The 18355-nt window shown below is 43.7% G+C and overlaps 1 protein-coding gene across 4 annotated transcripts in view; it reads left to right on the forward strand.

Annotated features, from left to right (window-relative positions):
- The window catches only part of alpha-Man-IIb (alpha-Mannosidase class II b), a 154525-nt gene that overhangs the window by 118879 nt on the left and 17291 nt on the right, over positions 1-18355 (forward strand). For all 4 annotated transcript variants that reach the window (XM_033329341.2, XM_033329344.2, XM_033329340.2 and 1 more), the window contains 3 exons: positions 8421-8513; positions 14933-15105; positions 17764-17897. In XM_033329341.2, the coding sequence (XP_033185232.1) occupies positions 8421-8513; positions 14933-15105; positions 17764-17897 (400 nt within the window). The remainder of the gene's footprint in view (positions 1-8420; positions 8514-14932; positions 15106-17763; positions 17898-18355) is intronic.

An 18355-nucleotide genomic window follows, 5' to 3' on the forward strand; every position in this document is an offset into this window, starting at 1 on the left:
ATTTGTATATCCGTGACCTGCACACCTCTGTTACGAAGAGAATAGAATTTAGTGAAACAAACAAATATTCTAAATAAACAGAGGTCCATATTATCGTGCCTTTGAATATAAATTACTTTTTGGGTTACAAGGTCTGGAAAGAAAGAAGCTATAAGTAGATTTCTATTGCTGTTTCTTGTAACCTTCAGCTACAGCTACAGGGTTAACCTTTTGCTAATGTCCTTTGTTATAAATATATGAAGCTGCTCACTGTCATAGCTTCTTCTGTTGTATTGTAACATTGGAAGAGCGAGGATCTGGATCAGCACACGCTATACCTGAACTTATACCGTTACTTTTTTCGATATATTTTTCTATTACAAATTAATCCACTCGTTCTTCTATCATTCAGTCAACTTGAAGAATTTTAAGTGCGTGATCTTTCGTCAAAATTACGTAAAACTTTCCTCGTTTAAATTTAAACAAATTTAACAACGAGCCAATTATACTGGGCCCAGCAATCTTTGGAGTTTGAAGGTTTTAGGAGGAAAATGCTTCTACTTCTCGTCTTCTTTAAGTTTCGTTGAAGAGTAAAACTGGAAATTTCAATTATCTAACTACTCGCCTTGTACTATATTTGGTTAGCCACTGCGAAACTTAACAACGTTTATTTGGAAACTTTCAGGTATTGCAATCTTGAAATGTGTAAAAGCAGAGCTTAAATGTTTGTAGAACGTAATTTTGTTAATACTACGTGCGCTGTAATTATCCTCTGCATGGAGAACATGTAAATAAAAATATGTGGTAAAGTAATAAACGAGGAATACGATATTTCGGTGTAATAATCCAGCATCAAATGAATCTTTGAACAGATGTAAATTATTTCTCGTTTTTCCACCTGCTTCTACCACGAAATTTCCCATTTCCTTTGGTTTTCCTGCGCCAACTAACTCACGAATAATCGTAGAACGACTGCTTTCCATTTCAAACGCAATTCCTCCCGCTGTTTGTCGTGTATTATTTTCCGTAATATCGCTTAAAATATTATCGTCGCCAGTAATTGCCAACCTTTTCCACTTGGTTCATCTTCTAACGAGAAATCACCAGCTTCAAATTTCCCGGAGAATAAAACCCTACAACCGTTTCAACGTTAACGTAACCTGCCCCGAATACTAAATTTATAATTTCAACAATTTTTCTACTACCCTCTGTTACCTTCCGAACTAATATTCAAAAAATTCACCAGAATATTCATAACGAGTGGAAATTCAACAATTATATTCCTATCGTTCGTAGACACGCGACACAGGAAATTAAAATTAGAAAAGTTTCGCGTGCTTTTCACGAAAAGTTTCATTCGCCGATATAATTCTGACACGTCCGATGCAACGATTTATCGTACACTGCGTGTACCGATTCATCGACTTGAGGCGCGCGCATCCGCGTACCGATACGAAATAAAAAAAAAAAAAAAAAAAAAAGAAAAAATAGAGAAAACACGAGCGCGTGAGGCCAATAGTTTCAGCGAAGATGTCGTCGGTAGTATTTTTCGATTACGGTAATATTGGTATCGGGGCCAGCCGGTTCGAGAGAGCGAAACGAGAGGGTCGATTTAAAAACTAACCAGAAAAGAATGAAATACAAGTGTAATTTGCAAGCTAGCCGGCCGGCAACGCGAAATTTAATGCAACGACGCGAGAAACAGAGACAGGGAGAATGGCGCGCGAATATTTTTTTTTACTCCCCTTCGTCCGGCGGAAAAAATTCCTCTTCCATTCGCGTATGGAGGTGGAGCAAGAGGGAGGAAAGGGTTTCTTGAAATTAATATTTGCAGGAGCGAGCGCAAATAATTATCGCGCGTATTCCTGTCCCACGAGCTACGGTGAATTGAATTTCCCCCGCTTTTCCTTTGGCTGACCGCCAAACGACCAGCGGGAAATATTCCTCCCGCCCCCCTCCACCCACTCACTCTTTGGCAATTTAAAAAAAATGCAACTGCGATCCTTTAATTAAAAACACGGCTGACCGTCCGGCCAGCTTGTTTCGACGTATCATGCGAATGAGCCGGAATTTAATTAAAAGAAACTGTCTCTGCTCAGCGCAGAGCGCTGGTATTGCCGTTTGCATAGTCTTGAATAATCTAACAATCAGTGGACCAACTTGTTTCAGTCGGATATACATAGCAGATTTGGAAAGATTGTCGGTCGTGGGAATTTTGACGGTAGGAATTTTCGTAGCTGTTCGTTAGACCGAGTACTGTTTGCAGAAATAATTAGCGTTTCTGTTGTAATTAAGATCTGCGTTTTAATTAAGATTCGCGGCGCACCGCGTTCTTACAGTGCTCGACAATTTCCGTAAAACCGCTGTAATTTTTGGTGAAATCTAATAATTGGTCTGTTCCAATGACGAGTTCGTGTACGGTGGTATTTTGATGAGAAGATTGGAAAATGGACGTGTAGGTGGAAATGGTATTGATACCATTAGCGGAAGAAATTGAAGATGATGATCTGCTTTATCGACAGGACAACGCTGCGGTTCGAGCGTCGAAACACGCGAAGCGGTGGCTACATCTTAAAGATATCGATATTTTTGATCCGGCCAGGTTGTTCCCCACGTTTGAATATCATAGAAAATCTTTGGCGAATAACTGGAAGAAAAGTTTCTTCCAATTACAGAAGATATAATTGTATCGTGTTAACCAGTTAGCTGTTCGATAAAACGTAACCGATGACGAGTATATTCGTCAAACACAGATTATCTGTGGCTGTTATAACGTAGGATTAACTCGTGACGAGATGACCGTTTCATTTTTCAATTTTATTACCGCAACTTACTGCAATTACTAAATTGCAGTTTAAACAGCAAATTGTAACTACGTTTTACGCATGACGAGTATACTCGTCGTAACATAATATTGCCATATTTTCGTGACGAGTATACTCGTCGTAACACAGAATATTGCCACTTCTTCGTGACGAGTATACTCGTCGTAAAACACCTAACTGGTTAATCACGTGTCTCCATTTTTCACGTAACATTCTTCCGGAGCCTATGTCTGCCATATTACACGAGAGGATAGCTGTATTTCTGTTATTTCTGTCGCGAGTCCAACCTAACGTCAAATCTAACGCGAACCAATCTGACCGATACAAACCTAACCTATACAAATGTAATGAACGAGACATCTGCGTTTCTTATCGATATCCTGCGTCACTGTCGTGTCAAATGGAAAATACAGATGCCACGAGAGAAGCCATTTCATCGCTCGAATTCCTCTAAATGACACGTCCGTGGAAAGGAAGGTCTGCAGACCCCTAAAAATGAACCATTCGAGCGATACCAAAGTTCAGAATCCCGGCAGACGGATAAACGAAAAGATAGATAGCCGCAGAAAATAGGAGGCTGTCTGCTAGTCTCGGCTCTAATTTCGTTAAAGGCGCGTGAAGGCGAGGCGTAAGATCGATCGGGGGGACGAAAAGAAAGAGCCTGCCGGCGAATAATCCGCCGTTAAAAGACCGCCTCGATGGATTAGATGGGACGGGAGCCGAGCTTTTCGCTGTTTAATTAACGTCCCCGGGATTAACTCTGTTACAGGGAAGCTCGGATGATCAACGGATAATCGAGCCGGCCTTTCCGCCTCGAGGACCATCCCTTTCTCCCACCCTCTCTCTCTCTCTCTCTCTTCTCGTCGGATTGGTTGCCTGGGAATTCAATTTCCTACGGTAACATAGTCGAAAATATGAAATCTGCAGCCAGGGATTGTTGAAAGCCACCCTGGCGGAGTCTCGCCGCTCGAAACTCCGAACAAAAGTGAGATTTAGGGTCTTCCATGACGTATACGCGCCGCTACGGATTATTTCTAGCGTTGCCGAGGCTCAAGGTCAAGCTGCCGTTACTCTAAAACTCGTACTTCATTAGGGTTCAGCCTTCTGCTGACACGCAGCCACACTTGCCACACTTACGAGCGATGGCCTTGGTCGAGTAACACAGATTTCTTTCCTCCTGGATTCTTTTGCGGCGATGCAGGTTAAGAACGTTAACTATTATTACAGTGGACTGCCGTCTAAGATTGCGAGTTCTTACAACGCCAGTTGCTTTAACGCGCCAAACGTATCGCGACGCGCCAAGGAACAAAACACAGGAATTATCGTGTACTGATTCAAGAATTAGGTCCGTTTTGGTCGAGCATTGGATCGTTTTCGTCGTCGTTGCCGGTTTCTTATGTTACGTCTTTGTTCTGTTTTTTCACATTCTTCATATAACGCATCTCAGTTTCGATATTTCCCAGTGAGCAAGAAACGTCAATTCGCAAAAGTGTCTCAGCAAATATTTGATCGTGGCTAAAATGTGTTCAAGCTTCGCAGTAAACTGCTTGATCTACTCGTTTGCGCGTTCATTCTATGGTTTCGTGCCAATTTGCGAACACTCGGTGAATACGAATTGCGACACGGTGCTTTAGGTTTTAACGCCACCTTGCTAATTCGGAATATCAAGGAAAAACCTGCTGAGAGATGGGTGCTGTTCTGAATGTGAATTACGCCGAAGGCAAAAGAGGTGCAGTGTTTCATCCGTGCCAGATGTTGGGTACATTGCGAACGCGTCGATTATGACGCGAAAGCTGCTGCGACTGCTGCGAGTTGATTTTAAGAATCATAGACTGTGCTCGTGCTGCGACTTTTGTCCCATCGGATCACAAGAGAAAATCGTTTTACCATCTACTCGCTTTTTAATTTCACACAGCGAAGATAAATCGGAATATCGCTGCTCCGTAACGCAATCCTTGCTTTATTTCCATTTTTTAATTACACCAAAGTTACAGATACCTTGCGCTTTCCGCCACTACTGAGATTCTAAAGTATAAAAGTTTATTAGTCTGCCTATGATATTACGCAGTTTTATTCCTTCCTCTAGTTCTCTGCTGCAATTTCTTCTTCCTCTCAAACAAACTATATGCTTTGGTATTGGTATTTGGTATTCCAAGTACGCCGCGGCTCCTCTAATTATAAAATATTTATCATCTGAAACGTACTTTTGTCAGCAGCAATCTCAGCTCGCCGTATACTCAAATCTCGCTACTGCGATTTCTCAGAAATGTTCCAACAGTTCACACGTTTTTACATGCAAGTAGATTTTATCTTGGAAACTTGCTCGTTCGTGGTCTAATACGATAATATCATTGTCCCGTAATACGAAGACAAGAAGAGGCAAAAATATCGGTAGCAAAGTGTCCTAATACGAAAACCTGAATCGTATTCTCTGAGTGGCTTCAAAGACCATAAATCGTTGGGAAAGTTCGTGTGCGCCACTTCCATCTCGCCACTCGTCCTGCTTCTTTTTCCTCCCCCTAATTGTTTTTATTCCAGTTGCTCTTCTACTCGAACCCCACACATCGTCTCAGCGAACATGCGATCTCGCTGGACTAGGACCGATCCTTTCCCTTTCGTCAACCCATTTACCGTTCCACGATCATCCCTCTTTGCCGAAGGATACCAAAGCGTCCTTGTGCCTCCTCCAACTAATGGTGATCGAATTGCTTTCGACTGTTCTCGAGGATTCCAGATCGACCGGAAGGGAATCAGTTCTTTTTCACGTCTAGAATCCGAGCTTTTAGAGCTCTGGTGTAATAACAGCGAATCCAGATCATCCATCTGGTTTAATTTATTAAAAAACGTATAAACAATCTTCAATGGGATTTTCAGGATGGAATACTCGGTCATTCGCAGTATTCGAGTAGCTTTCCGCTAGAGAAAAATTAGACCACAAGGGTTCGATGAATTTAAAATGTAGAACTTTTTAAATACTTTTCATTGCAAATCAGGTTGGAAATGGGGATATTTTGGTAATATCCTAATGAGTAATCGTCTGAAGAGTCCTGTGGCAATTAATCGACGATCAGACCTTGAGAGATCAATAGCCACTCGGCTAAGATTTTCCAGAAGTTTCAGGTGCTCGATATTTAAAATGCAGGATTCTTAAAATATTTTTTATTGCAAATTAGGTTGGAAATGGAGTATATATTGTGGTAACACCTTAATGAGTAATTGTCTGAAGGGTCCTGTGGCAATTAATCGACGACCAGACTTTGGCAGATCAATAGCCACTCGGCTAAGATTTTTTAGAACAGTTGAGGTGCTCGAGCCTCGATAACCACTTGGCCAATTTATTCGAACGGTAGCAAGTAGCATCGGGCTTCTTCTTCCTCTAAATCAGTTTAGTAGTCAATGAGCACTTGGCCGACGGTTTTTCGCAGTAATCAGCCACGCTTGCCTTTCAAGGCTTTTATCCGCTCGACACCTGGCCGAAGCCCTCGAGTAGTCGGATAAGTCAACTTCCAGCCAATGGCCACTTGGCCAATATTTTCCGAAGCCGTTGGGCTTCGGTTTCTCACCAGCTTTTATCCACTCAACGCCTGCTCAGAAGCTTCACGCTTAAGTCAGTCCTTAACCTGTGTTTCCTAGATCAATTACAGCGGAGCCTCGGTAACTCGAACCTCAGAGGAACCAGGCCAACATCTTCGAAGGTTCGTCAAAATTTTCGAAGAAAACAGGTTCGACGAACGAAAATTCGACGCGTAGAAGCTTCGCGTTCATCTTTTCGGGAAGCGTCAGTACTTTAATCAATTTTGAAAAATGTAATTCTCAATTTCACTTGATCTGACTTTTCAACGAGTGATCACTGAAAGCGAGGCGTTAACGTTGCCCGAAACACGACAGTGAGAGAATTTCAAAGGCGCTGTAGGCGTGAAGCCTTCTTCGCTCGTACCTGGTCGCGTTTTCGTTATCGACCAAGGTATCACGTCGAGGCAATTACGACGATAAAGCCGTCGTTTAATTTAACGCGCGAACAGCACACAGCCAACAACCGCGTGAACCAAAATGATCATCGATTCTCGACAAATATTCGCCTTTATAGGTCCGGATCTTCTGCCCTGTCCAACCGCAACATCGCTTCTATCAAATTTCCGTCTTTCCATTCAATATCGTTCTTTTTCTAAAAATCAGAAACTACACAAATTTCGTCAGGAAAGTCTGTCAGAGTTCGAAAATTAGTTTTTTCCGGCAACAAAAAACAATTCTACAATCTCGCCGCGTTACTCGCCATCACAACGGATGACTTACAACTTGTTAGCTTCCCTACACCGTAATAGTATACCTTTCAGTGTGTGCGTGTATGTGAGGTGTATAGGACGTGGTAGGTGCTAAAGAAACACTCGGAGACGTTTGAACAGTATATTTATTAATACTTCTCGCTTTCGACACTTTACATAGAGCTCGCGATCACAATTGACGATTCGCACTTGGTGGTTACAACTCGACCGATAGACGATAAGTTAAGGTAGCGATTGAGCAGAGAGCGCGGTAGAAGTTAAGATGCTGACTGTTCAAGATACGTCGAGGTACTCTCTTTCTGTCACGATGATGCTGCGAAGGAGAACTGTACCAGACCATCGAATTCGTTAAGGGGGTATTCCAGTCTGGAGGCACGAATTTCGGGCGGTTTTTGAAGCTCTGTACAAACGAAACAAAAAATATTGTTACTATCCGTTTTCTTATCATTTGTTTGTTGATATTTTAAGATTACATAAAAAATTAACCGAAAAAACTCACAAAGTTATGAGCTGGCAAAGTGGGAGGTCCAAAAAAGAACGGGAGGTTCAACCCCTCCGGTCATCTGAAACAAAAAAGCCGAACGGATTCTTAATTAACATAGATGCCGCTATAGCATGAACCTTAGAAAAGTCAAAAAAAGATTTTTTCGTGAAATGGCGGCCGTTTGAAAAAGAAAACTAGAATACCCCCTTAAGGAATGGTAAGACTGAAAGATGTTCGTTCGTTTGAAGGACTTTAGCTAGACTTAGGCTAGTTCAAATGTGCTATGAAAATATTTCGACATCTGACAATCATCTTGTCCGAGGCATAGAATCTTTGTGTAGCGAGCCACGGGACAGAAACCATTGGAAGGTTTGTGTCGAGTACCGCTATATATGTGTTATGTGTGTATGTGTGTGTGTGTGTGTGTGTGATTGTTAAGGAACCCATTGCAGCAAGCAGTGAATTAGTAGACGAGTGGCAGTAACCGTTCTGTCATTAACCACGTGGTTCAGAGTCGTTAATAACCGGAGCTCGCACTTTCTTATCGTTCGTCGTAAATTCCATGACTCGTTGAAATCGATGCTAGTCGGTAGTATCGTGGTGGAAAGTCGTTCAGCCGAATGTTACTCTCTCGTGCCTGCTTATCGGCCAGCCGATGATTAATTATTAATTAAAAAGCGCCAGGTAACACGTGACAGCAGCATAAAAATCGAGCGTCCGGCCGATTTTCATTGGCGGTTCGACGAGGTGGTTGGCAAATTTGCATATTATCGCGGTTCCTCGTCTGCTTATCGAACAACACGATAGTTCCATGTACGTAACTGATTTGTCTCTGTGTTTCTGTTACAGCCGTCGTGGATGCGCAGCCGGGAATACTGGGACGACAGCTTCGAGACTCGTTACGTGGTGCTCAGGAAAGATCCGACGAGGCCGCCATTGAAGGTAATTATGCCATCGTTAACGTTATCGCTTGTCAACCGTTTGCGCGCGCGCTATCGTCACCGCCCGATTCTATTTTACGCGCGGAGATTCTGCATTTTCTGCGACTGAGAATATCAACGAGCATGGAAACACGAATTCTTAATGAGCGACGGAGGAAAGGAAAAGGGAGAAAAGAACACCAGGAAGCGTGAGAAAGCAGCGTTTAACACTGCAACTACCACACTAGTCAAATTGACTGGTTTTACAATTTTATTTTAAAATTTCTATTTCATGTTGTATCTTCTTCCGCGATGATATAACGACTTTTGCAACGATAACTAAAAGAATAATATAACGAATTTTATTTTGTTTTTTATGTATTCAAACTGAAAATAATGTTGTGTTGAGGCTACTTGTGCCAATAGCAGTGAAAATGACCGGTACTTGTCAAAGTGTACAGGAGTCCTGTAATCGTCCGTTTATCGAACCCCAATTAACCGGTTTCCTCGTTTTCTACAACTTGCCACGCGTTTTTCAAATTTTGACCGCGTATCTCTCGATACGACGATATCAGTTATCAGGAAAATGCAGGATCGAACGCTGGATCGCTAGATGCTAACGCTGGAAATACCACAGCAGTCGAAATGACTGCCTCTACGATTTTATAAATGTGTCAACTCTCGTTCAGGGATCCCAGATGGAAGACACTTTTCGTGACTGTCAAAAAGCGTGAAAAAAACAGCCTTCCGAAGGATCACGCGAATTTTTCTACCGTTAAAAATCCTGCAATTGTACCAGTGTAATATATAGGAGAAGCGTGGATGTGCTTTAGGTGTGTGCAGCTCTGCCCATGTCGCGGTTTTCCAGCAAACCTTTGTGCAGCGATTCCCTTGACCAGCGGTTCCCTTGGCCCTTGACGCTAATGGGAATGTTTCATTAAAACTCACGTGGTCGGGAGAGAAAACTCCAGGCGCTTGCTCGTCCGAGAATTTTCAATATTTAGCCTCATAGCTCGTTTATTTATTCGACCGGATAAAACTCCCTGGTTTTTTCACCGGAGCGGCTCGAGTGCTCGATAATGAATCTCCGGCTCGGTCGATAAGTTGCGCCTTTCGCGATGTTCGCTGAAAACTGTGGATCGTCAAGCTTGTTGAATACCGCGGTGAATGCACGAAGCGGATTTGGCCGGACGCTTGTAATCTGCAAGAAGCTTTCTTCTCTGTTCGATTGCTGTTTTTCTAACGTGGAATAACCGCGCAAAATTTATTCACCTAAATGTAAACGATCGTCAATTCGCGGAAAGTCGTATGATCGTAACGAAAGAAAAGTAAGAAAGAAAATTTATGACGTCGTTTTCAGCTCCTGTACTCCGACACGAGTAACTCGTTTCGCGTAAATTCGGACGATCGTGGATCTTGAAGAAGAGTCAGTTTGCTATGGCGAAATCACAGAATGCGTATCCGATCAGCCAGAGGCGAAACACAGATTAGAGGGTTGGAAGGGTTGAACGCAGCGGAGAAGAATGAACACGATGCGACGATAATCTGATCTGTGTAATGAAGCGGTAGGAAAGCAACGCGGCGGATGGAAAGGTGCGTTTACAACGCAGGCCTGGGCCAAGCTCAGCACACGGATCGTACGTGCTCAGCAACGGAGCCTCAAGGCGGATCCGCGCGGCGAGCAACTTCGTTAACGAATCTGCGAAATGCCTCGGATGCATCGGCTTAATTAGCTCGCGAACGTGAATGCCAGGCTGCCGTTGCCAGGCGCGACCGGAAGTGAAAGGTGAACCTCCCCGTACGAAGTTGCTGCTCGATCGGTTCGATGCACCGCCGATACGCCGTCACGTCTGCTCGTTAGGATGAAACATATCCCCGTGCCATGATGAATTTCAATGTTCGCTGAAAAAGAGCAAAAATCCGGCGATTTTTTCATCGCGGCAAACAAGATCCATCGTTTCTATGGAATATTCAAGTTAGGCGCTCTCGTGCGCTTCCGAATTTACAATCTGGAGCTTTCGTTTCGGATTTTCGATAAAAATTCTACGCTAACGTATCATTTGTTCACAAATGAAGTTACAGAATGTAATAGTCAAGTCGTGCAGTCATAGAGAGTCATAGCCAAGTCGTGCAGTCACAGAGAGTCATAGTCAAGTCGTGCGGTCACAGAGAATCAATCGAATCATGCAGTCACAGGGACACGATTTTTTAAACTACCTGTAGACGTTTAGTTTCTCGGTACGTCGAATAGGAGAAAAGGGAATGGAATCGAGTGGTAGCCTCTGAATAAAAAAAAAAGAAGAAAAAGAAAAAACGTTTCAACTAGCACGAAACTGGATTTGGTTGGAGAAAATTCAATCAGGCTCACAGTTCCGCGATCTCCTGGTACGGAATCGCAAATCAAAGAGGTCGACAGATGGAAGACGTCGATCGGTGGTGTTCGTCGTCTATGCGGTGAATTTTTCTCCACGATATTATCCTCTCAGTTTTACCTTGTGGGTTATCTATGCCCGGAAGAAAAGCACTATAACCTTGTTAGGCAAGATTGCAGAATATTGGCGTGTTTATGACGCTACGGTACCGTGAATGGACGACATCGAGTACCGAACATATCTTACCATATCCGTACACGTATTCTTATATCGTGCTATGCGAGGCAACTTTTCAGTTTCAAAAAAATTGCACCGAAAAAAAATCTGAACACGAGAATTTCTTCCTGAAAAATCCTACGATATAAAACCTGTTCTATCTAAAATTCCTGATTCGGACATCGATTAAAAAAAAAGAACGCTGAAACAGCGGAGAAGAATATCCATATTAAGTCGGTGTATTCAGCTGAACGAGAAGCAGTTGAAATGACGACAAAATGGCCACTGGTGGGTATTAAAATGGCGGTGCAGTAATTCGAACGATGGAATCGGCAAACAAGCGTGGAAATCGCGGAGCAGAGACGAAGAACGGAAGGAAGGATAAGCAGAATGGGAAGTGGAAGGTGCGTCGGATGCATTCCACGACTAGATCGGCATTGTTGTGCGCGTTTTCGAAAAGGCCACCGCCCACCATTGTACCTGGCCGACAATGGCCTGATGAGCCAGTATTGTCGAACTTGTCGAACTCCGGCACGATGAAAGGGCCGAGGGGAAGCCGCGTCCGAAGTCCCCCGGCAAGTACGTGCCTCCTGGGACTCGATGAAATCGCTTTCGTCCGGGAACCACTTCCGTCCAAATATTTGTTCCGTCATTCCAACTCCGTACTTTCGATCCAACAATTATTAATCCTGTTTTTCTTCTGAGCTGTTGGGCCCTCTGCTACCAGCATCCATAATTCTCCACAAGGGAAACAGTGACCAGATTGGACCGAGTACTTCTGAAACATTCAGTCGATTGTTATTCGGTTAGGAAGCTTGCGGATCGATGGGGAATGGGTTTGATAGTATCATTTGGTCTGCGGTCGATTTATACTGAGTCGCAACTCCAAGTCTTCTGATGCTTCTCGAGAGATTAGATTCGGGTTAGGTTAGAAAGATTGGATTGGATGTTGAGGCCAGGACAACGATTGTTTATTCTTCTTGAAGATGCCAGTGGATAAATTGGACCAGGTATTTCTCAATAATATAGCTGAATGCTGTTAAGCTGTTTTCATCGAATCTCCTGACGATATGATTCCGATGAAATAATATCGAAGGCGAATCTGTCCTAAGCAGCTGTCCGCATCCTCGAGGTTCGGATGGATGAGAACGTTCTTCCCAGCTAATGAGCTTCTGCTTAAACTTTCTTTTCCTATCGATTGACTAAAGTACACACCGGAATCGCGAAGACAGGAAGGAGACGGTGATCGCTTGAAAACGAACTGGCTTTTGGTTCTCACGAAGGGACGCATTAGACTAGGGAAGAAGTTGCGCCAAGTTTGCAAGTTGCCAGGCCGGAAATTAACCTGCACAGCTCGTGATGCACTTTTGGCGGCGACTTCTCCTTTGAGAGTGGCGTAGAAACCTGGATATAAAGTCGTCAGAGTGCGTGACTCCGGGGACATGTTTCCGGCAGTTGCAATTCTCTAATTTATGATAACAACCTATGTACACAGTGTCCAATTAATCTTCCAATTCCTCAAGAAAAAGCTTCGTAAGCTAAATTTGGATCAAATTACGATTAGAGTATTTCCCACGAGAACACCAATATCTAAGGAATTCTATCGTTCGACATGATTGACGTAAAGCGCTAAACACGTAGCAGTGGAGAGAGACATGATAGGTGAAGGTAAACAGCATTCGAGATACGAGATACGTTTAGGTCGTAAGAGACGTCCTCGTAAAAAGTACGTCTGCTCTGGTAAAATGTTGGTGTGGTTGCCTATCGCGACTGGGGAAATGTAATGGAACGGTCACGAGTCGCTTGTCGTCCTCTACTTACCCTCTTCCACCCTTTAACTCTCTCCGCGTTGCTTCTTTTCCTTTCCGGCGAGAACTACCGCCAGCCAGCTCGCTTATTAACGTTATTTATTCACATAATAGCAGTGCTTTCTTATGCATACAGGATAGCAGTGTAACAGGAAGAAAAAAAAAGAAGGAAGAAAGGTGAGACGCTAAGAGCACAAAAATTAGGTGCCATGGAACCGGTGTAAAGCACGAAAAACGTGTTAGCGTTGGAGTACTGATTGAAAAAAATAAATCAAAGTGCATGCAATTGTCTGTAGAGAGAAGGTCAACCGCTGACAGCTTTCGTATTTAAAACTGTCCATTCCATTTAGAGGACGACGATTCGAAGAAGTAGCCGGCAAAGTTATCGGGAAACTGAACGATCGAACGGATCGTACTAGCTGAGAAGAGGAGATCAATGAAGAGTGAAGGGGCAGGGGTGTATTAAAGGGGCGCAGTGATCCGGGCCACGATCGTCTCATGCATACGAATAAGCCTTCCTTGATATCTCCCGTGGCGGTTTCCGGTAGTAGCCGGCTTATTAAACGCTCTGGATGATCGATCTGTAATTAACGCTCGTCTTCGGGAACGACAATTCGACAGTTGGCACGAACCTACTGGAATATCAATTTAGAGAAGTTCCACTATTCTCACCTATTTCTTGCTTATTGACAGTAGAGGATCGTTCGATAGCTTCTCGATACGGATAAAATAAAATAAAATAAAATGAATGGATCTGGTGAATCTCATAGAATCCGATTCAAATCATCGATCCAGCTGAAATGAAGGGGGTGGGAGGGGGTCGGTCCGGTCGGTCGAGTAATAAACGGGGGCGCATAACAGGGATTTGTCAGTGACCTATGCACAGTTTAACGTGCCGCGGCTTCCACGCTGATTATGAGCGAATGGATATCGGTTTATTGTAATCCTTTGTGGCAGCGGTTCTCAATCAGAAGCCGAGCGAGGTATCTTCTTTTTCCCATCATGACCGAGCGAAACGGGTCGCTGTGTGAAAGATCAAACAAGCGGCGCGTTAAATATTCATAAAAGAGAGGCTGTGAAAGCCGATGGGTAGAGGAGAATGACGGGAAAAATTGAAGCGTCGGTGCCGACCGGTATGAATTTTCATTAACGCGAACTTTCGGCCCGGCCGAAAATCAAATTGACTTCGACGAATTTCAAATGCAATTTCGAATCTCCACTGAAATCTGCATGCTCCACGCTGCAACCAACAAAGTCGCCGCGTTAATCGTCGTATTAGTTACGAAAAAGTTAGGTTAACCTAGGTGTCGCTCGTGCAATCCCCTAGAATGTAGCTTCCCCTAGGGAGATTGAATTATCTGTGTACGTAGACCGGAGGAAAGGCAATTTTTCTCGAAATTTCCCCGTTCCACGTGGTAGACAATGAACAACAATCAAGCCAGCCAGGCTTACGGCTGAATGAGCCAATGGTAAATCGTAATGAGTCCTGCAAATTGTTTTACGAGCGATGCTGGCTGGCGTGCGGCTACATTACAGGCTCGACCCAGCGGTGTATCAATTACGAAATAATGTCGTTATCGTGGCGAGCCTGGAACGGCCTAATTAACGAATTTCTGCTTCGAACTCGTCGATCACGACTGGTTGAGAACCACTATCTGGCTATTTCAGTTAGGAATTCGTTAAGTCCTGCCATGGATCAGAACGGTCCGACTCATTTTGATCGGAATATGTATATATGCATATTTAATATATAATATTTTCAGCAAATATAGCGATACATTTAATTGCGACAATGGAGAAGCTAATATCGTGACTCTTGTTGCAGTTACATAACCTAAAAACTGATCGTTTCGGTCTTCGCTTGTAAATACGATCTGTTAGCCAGGATTCAGCTGCGTTAGCCGATAAACGAATTCAAACTCCATGAAATTGGAGACCTTCTGACGTTTCGCGTTCAAATGAAAGTTAGAATTGCTGTGGGAACTTCTTTTTGACCTATGAAGATTTACGGACAGATAGTAAGAGTGTATTTTTTGTCGTTTCAGGTGATCCTGGTGCCCCACAGTCATACAGATCCAGGATGGTTGAAAACGTTCGAGCAGTACTTCCACAGCTCCACCAGGAGCATCTTGAACAACATGGTGTCGAAGCTTCAGCAGTGGCCCAACATGACTTTCATCTGGAGCGAAGTGTCCTTTTTGTCACTTTGGTGGGAAAGGTGAGTAACATGGGAACACGTGATAGAGGGGATTGGAACAGAGTAGAATACATGAATACAAATGGTAAAAATCACATACGCGGTAAAAGAGAGTATAGCGAGATGCTGTAGACGAAGGGTAGCTCTTCCTCTGATCGACGACAGTCGTCATTTTTCAACAACATCTTCGGCAATTCTCGCCACATGTCCCACTCAGCAGGATTTACCATATTTTATTTACCATAATACGAGTACAAACGCGTATACAAAAATATTCCACAATAACAATCTACATGCCATCCATCAGAAACAGTATAAACGCACCAAAATTGTCGTCAGTAGATGCAATGGAAATGGGCTTATTTTCTGCAGTATCGTTCTTGTCTCTAGTCGTTCGATTGCCCCGGCCACAATGCTCATCGGTAACATCGCTTTTTATGCCCACGTTAGGAGTTGGCGTTGTACGTGGCTCGCGAAGACGACAGTCGTAAAGGGCGCCATTAGGGGCGGTCGATGGCGGCTGAGATGGCCTAGCTTGAAAGAGCAGTTAAAGCATCCCCTTACGATGGATGGAATATCCGCTAGAATCTTCCTGTGCTTCTCTTTTTTTTTTTTTTTTTTTTTTAACGATCGAAAGAGAATCCAGGGATAAAGATGAGGAAGTATCGCGAGTATAAAAGGGAATCGCGAAAGGACAATGAGATGAGATCCCCACCTACCACTGCTATAGAAGAACTTCTTTATGAAATTGACGGTGGATCGAATTCTGTCCAGCACCGGCTGGGACAAGGGATCATTTCCGATTCAGGGAAACGGAAATCGTGTGGATAGCGATCCAGGAAAACGGAAATCGCCTCGATACCGATCCCCGGCTATCGTTCCGTAAGAGGATCACGTGGAAAGGGGAATAGATTTCCGTGGACTTAGCTCGGCGACCGTGTGTTCGCGTGTCGTGAGCTTCTTCCTGAAACGAGGCTGTCATAAAATGGCCCATTAGAACGAGAAACGGCAGCGTCATGGTGCTTCGGGTTTAGGTAATATCCGGCGGATCGAAAACCACCTCCTTCCTTAACAACCTGCAACGCCACGACTGAGAACGAGCCTCTTTTGTACTATACTGTGTAGCAGGAATTGTTGGGTCGTTGCAGCAGAGGAGTTCTTGTTTCCTCGTGAGCCAGCGTGAATTTGAGCTTAATGCGAAGTTCTGAAGAGGAGATTTCGTATAATTAGTAAGTCTGAGTAGTAGGAGAAAAGGGAGGAAAAGGCGAGACACCGAGGGTAATTGGCTGGGATAGGTCAGAGCGTGTTTGACTGTCTCCTGGCTGACTCGGGTTTCGAATTCCCACGGACTTGGATCGATTTTCACCTGGCGAGAAATTATTTTCACTTGCTTCCCATTTTACTATATCCCTAGTGCACTCTACAGGTGAAAGAATTTTATAACCACTGAAAAGTACTGAAAAGTGGTCAAAGTATTTGATCAATGTATGTGAAAATGGAAGTTGAAAGTACGTAGTGTACTCAAGAAGATGGAAATGCAACCAATGGGATTTGAACTTGAAATGCATGTTTCTCTCCACTAGTGAGTCTCTCTGACTGAAAGCTTCGTAGTATTCTACATAGCGAAGGTCCGTGATACTTTTAAAGGTACTTCTAGATTCTCTGCTTCCCCGAGGATCAATCCGTGTACGAAGTGTTAACCGGAAAACCTAAAGACGTCTTGGTGCAAATTGACGACTTCCTCGGCATTTGGGTTATCGAAGAGCGGAAACGGTAGTGGAACGGAATTTGTTGGTGGTTTACGGACCGACGTGAACCGCAAGGAGGCGGCCATTGCGGCCTGCGTGGGATCACGTAAATCCCAGACCCACTGGAATGCGCCCCGGCTATAAATATGATTTGTATCACGGATTGTATCGTGCGAAATTACAAGTTGCGGCGTAACACGTTACACCCCTCCCCCGTTATCTGCGATGTAACTTACAATTACTTGACCTGTATATCAGCTGCACGTTGTAAGGCATTCGTGCTTAACCTCCTTAGATAGTGAATTATACTTCCAGGAATGTCTTTGCAGTTCTACAACCCTAGAAACATTCGCTTCCTTCGAAGTTAATTTAACGTCTGGCAGTATAACCTGAAAAGTGATTGATAACCACTCGCAAACTATTGTAAAATCTAGATAAACTTGAAACTATGCATAGAGATTCGTATACGTTATCAGATTCGAAATGTACTAAAGCGCAAAAGTGCTGACTGCATCAGAGATGCGAAAGCAGCTATGTTCTCGACGTGCAAATTTTCGAAGTTGAGGATGGGGTGGATCGTGAAATTTAGTTGGATCTGATCATCGTGTAGACTTCATGACCTTAACCTAAAACGAGAGAAAAGCTGCAGAAGATTTTGCAGAAGCAATGCGAGATTTGTGGCGGTTTTATGGCAGACATAAACGTTCTAACGAGGGAGCTGAGCTCTCACGGGAGTATTAAGCCCGGTAGGCAATACTTCTCCCGATCGATCATGAATTCTGACGTTAGTCGACGTTGAACCATCGATTTCGACTCACGAACAACATAAATATCGTCCATAAATCGATCGATCTACGTTTGGAAATTTTCAGGTTAGGATGCTAGAAATACATATTCAGCTAAAATATTTGGCTTTCTTGTTCATTTACAGTGCCCACCCCACCAAGAAGATGGTCGTGAAAAGGTTAGTGAAAGATGGCAGGCTAGAGATGACCACAGGGGGCTGGGTGATGACCGACGAAGCAACGTCGCACATCTACGCCATGTTGGATCAGCTGATCGAGGGTGAGTACGGCCATCTTGAATTTTTATCGCTTCTGAATAGATCAGCATATTCAGGACCAGTATAAAACGGTATAAAATTAGAGGAAATGGAAATTGGGTATAACGTGGAACGCAATAACCCACGTTTCCTTTATTCGAAGGAATTTTTACTTAATCTCGACTTCTCGGAGGTGATGAAGATGACGAGGGTCTTCGCAGGAATTGCCTGCAGCGTTCTTAACGCCCTCTGATTGCAGAAGAAAAAGGAATCTGGCTGGTTTAATGCCAGAATTTTATCGTACCCTAGAATTCCTCTCATTACAGTTGAGACCTCCATGATACTAGCCGCGCCATAATAATTACCATTCCCTTAAATACGTCCCGGCGTTATCGTCGTCTCGTGGTCATTAAGCGCGATCGTGATCCAGGCTATGACGTTTGAGAATCCTCAGGAACTTCCTGATGATCCTGGAATGCTT

Source organism: Bombus vancouverensis, chromosome 16 (assembly GCF_051014615.1).
Source record: "Bombus vancouverensis nearcticus chromosome 16, iyBomVanc1_principal, whole genome shotgun sequence".
NCBI classification, from domain to species: Eukaryota; Metazoa; Arthropoda; class Insecta; order Hymenoptera; family Apidae; genus Bombus; species Bombus vancouverensis.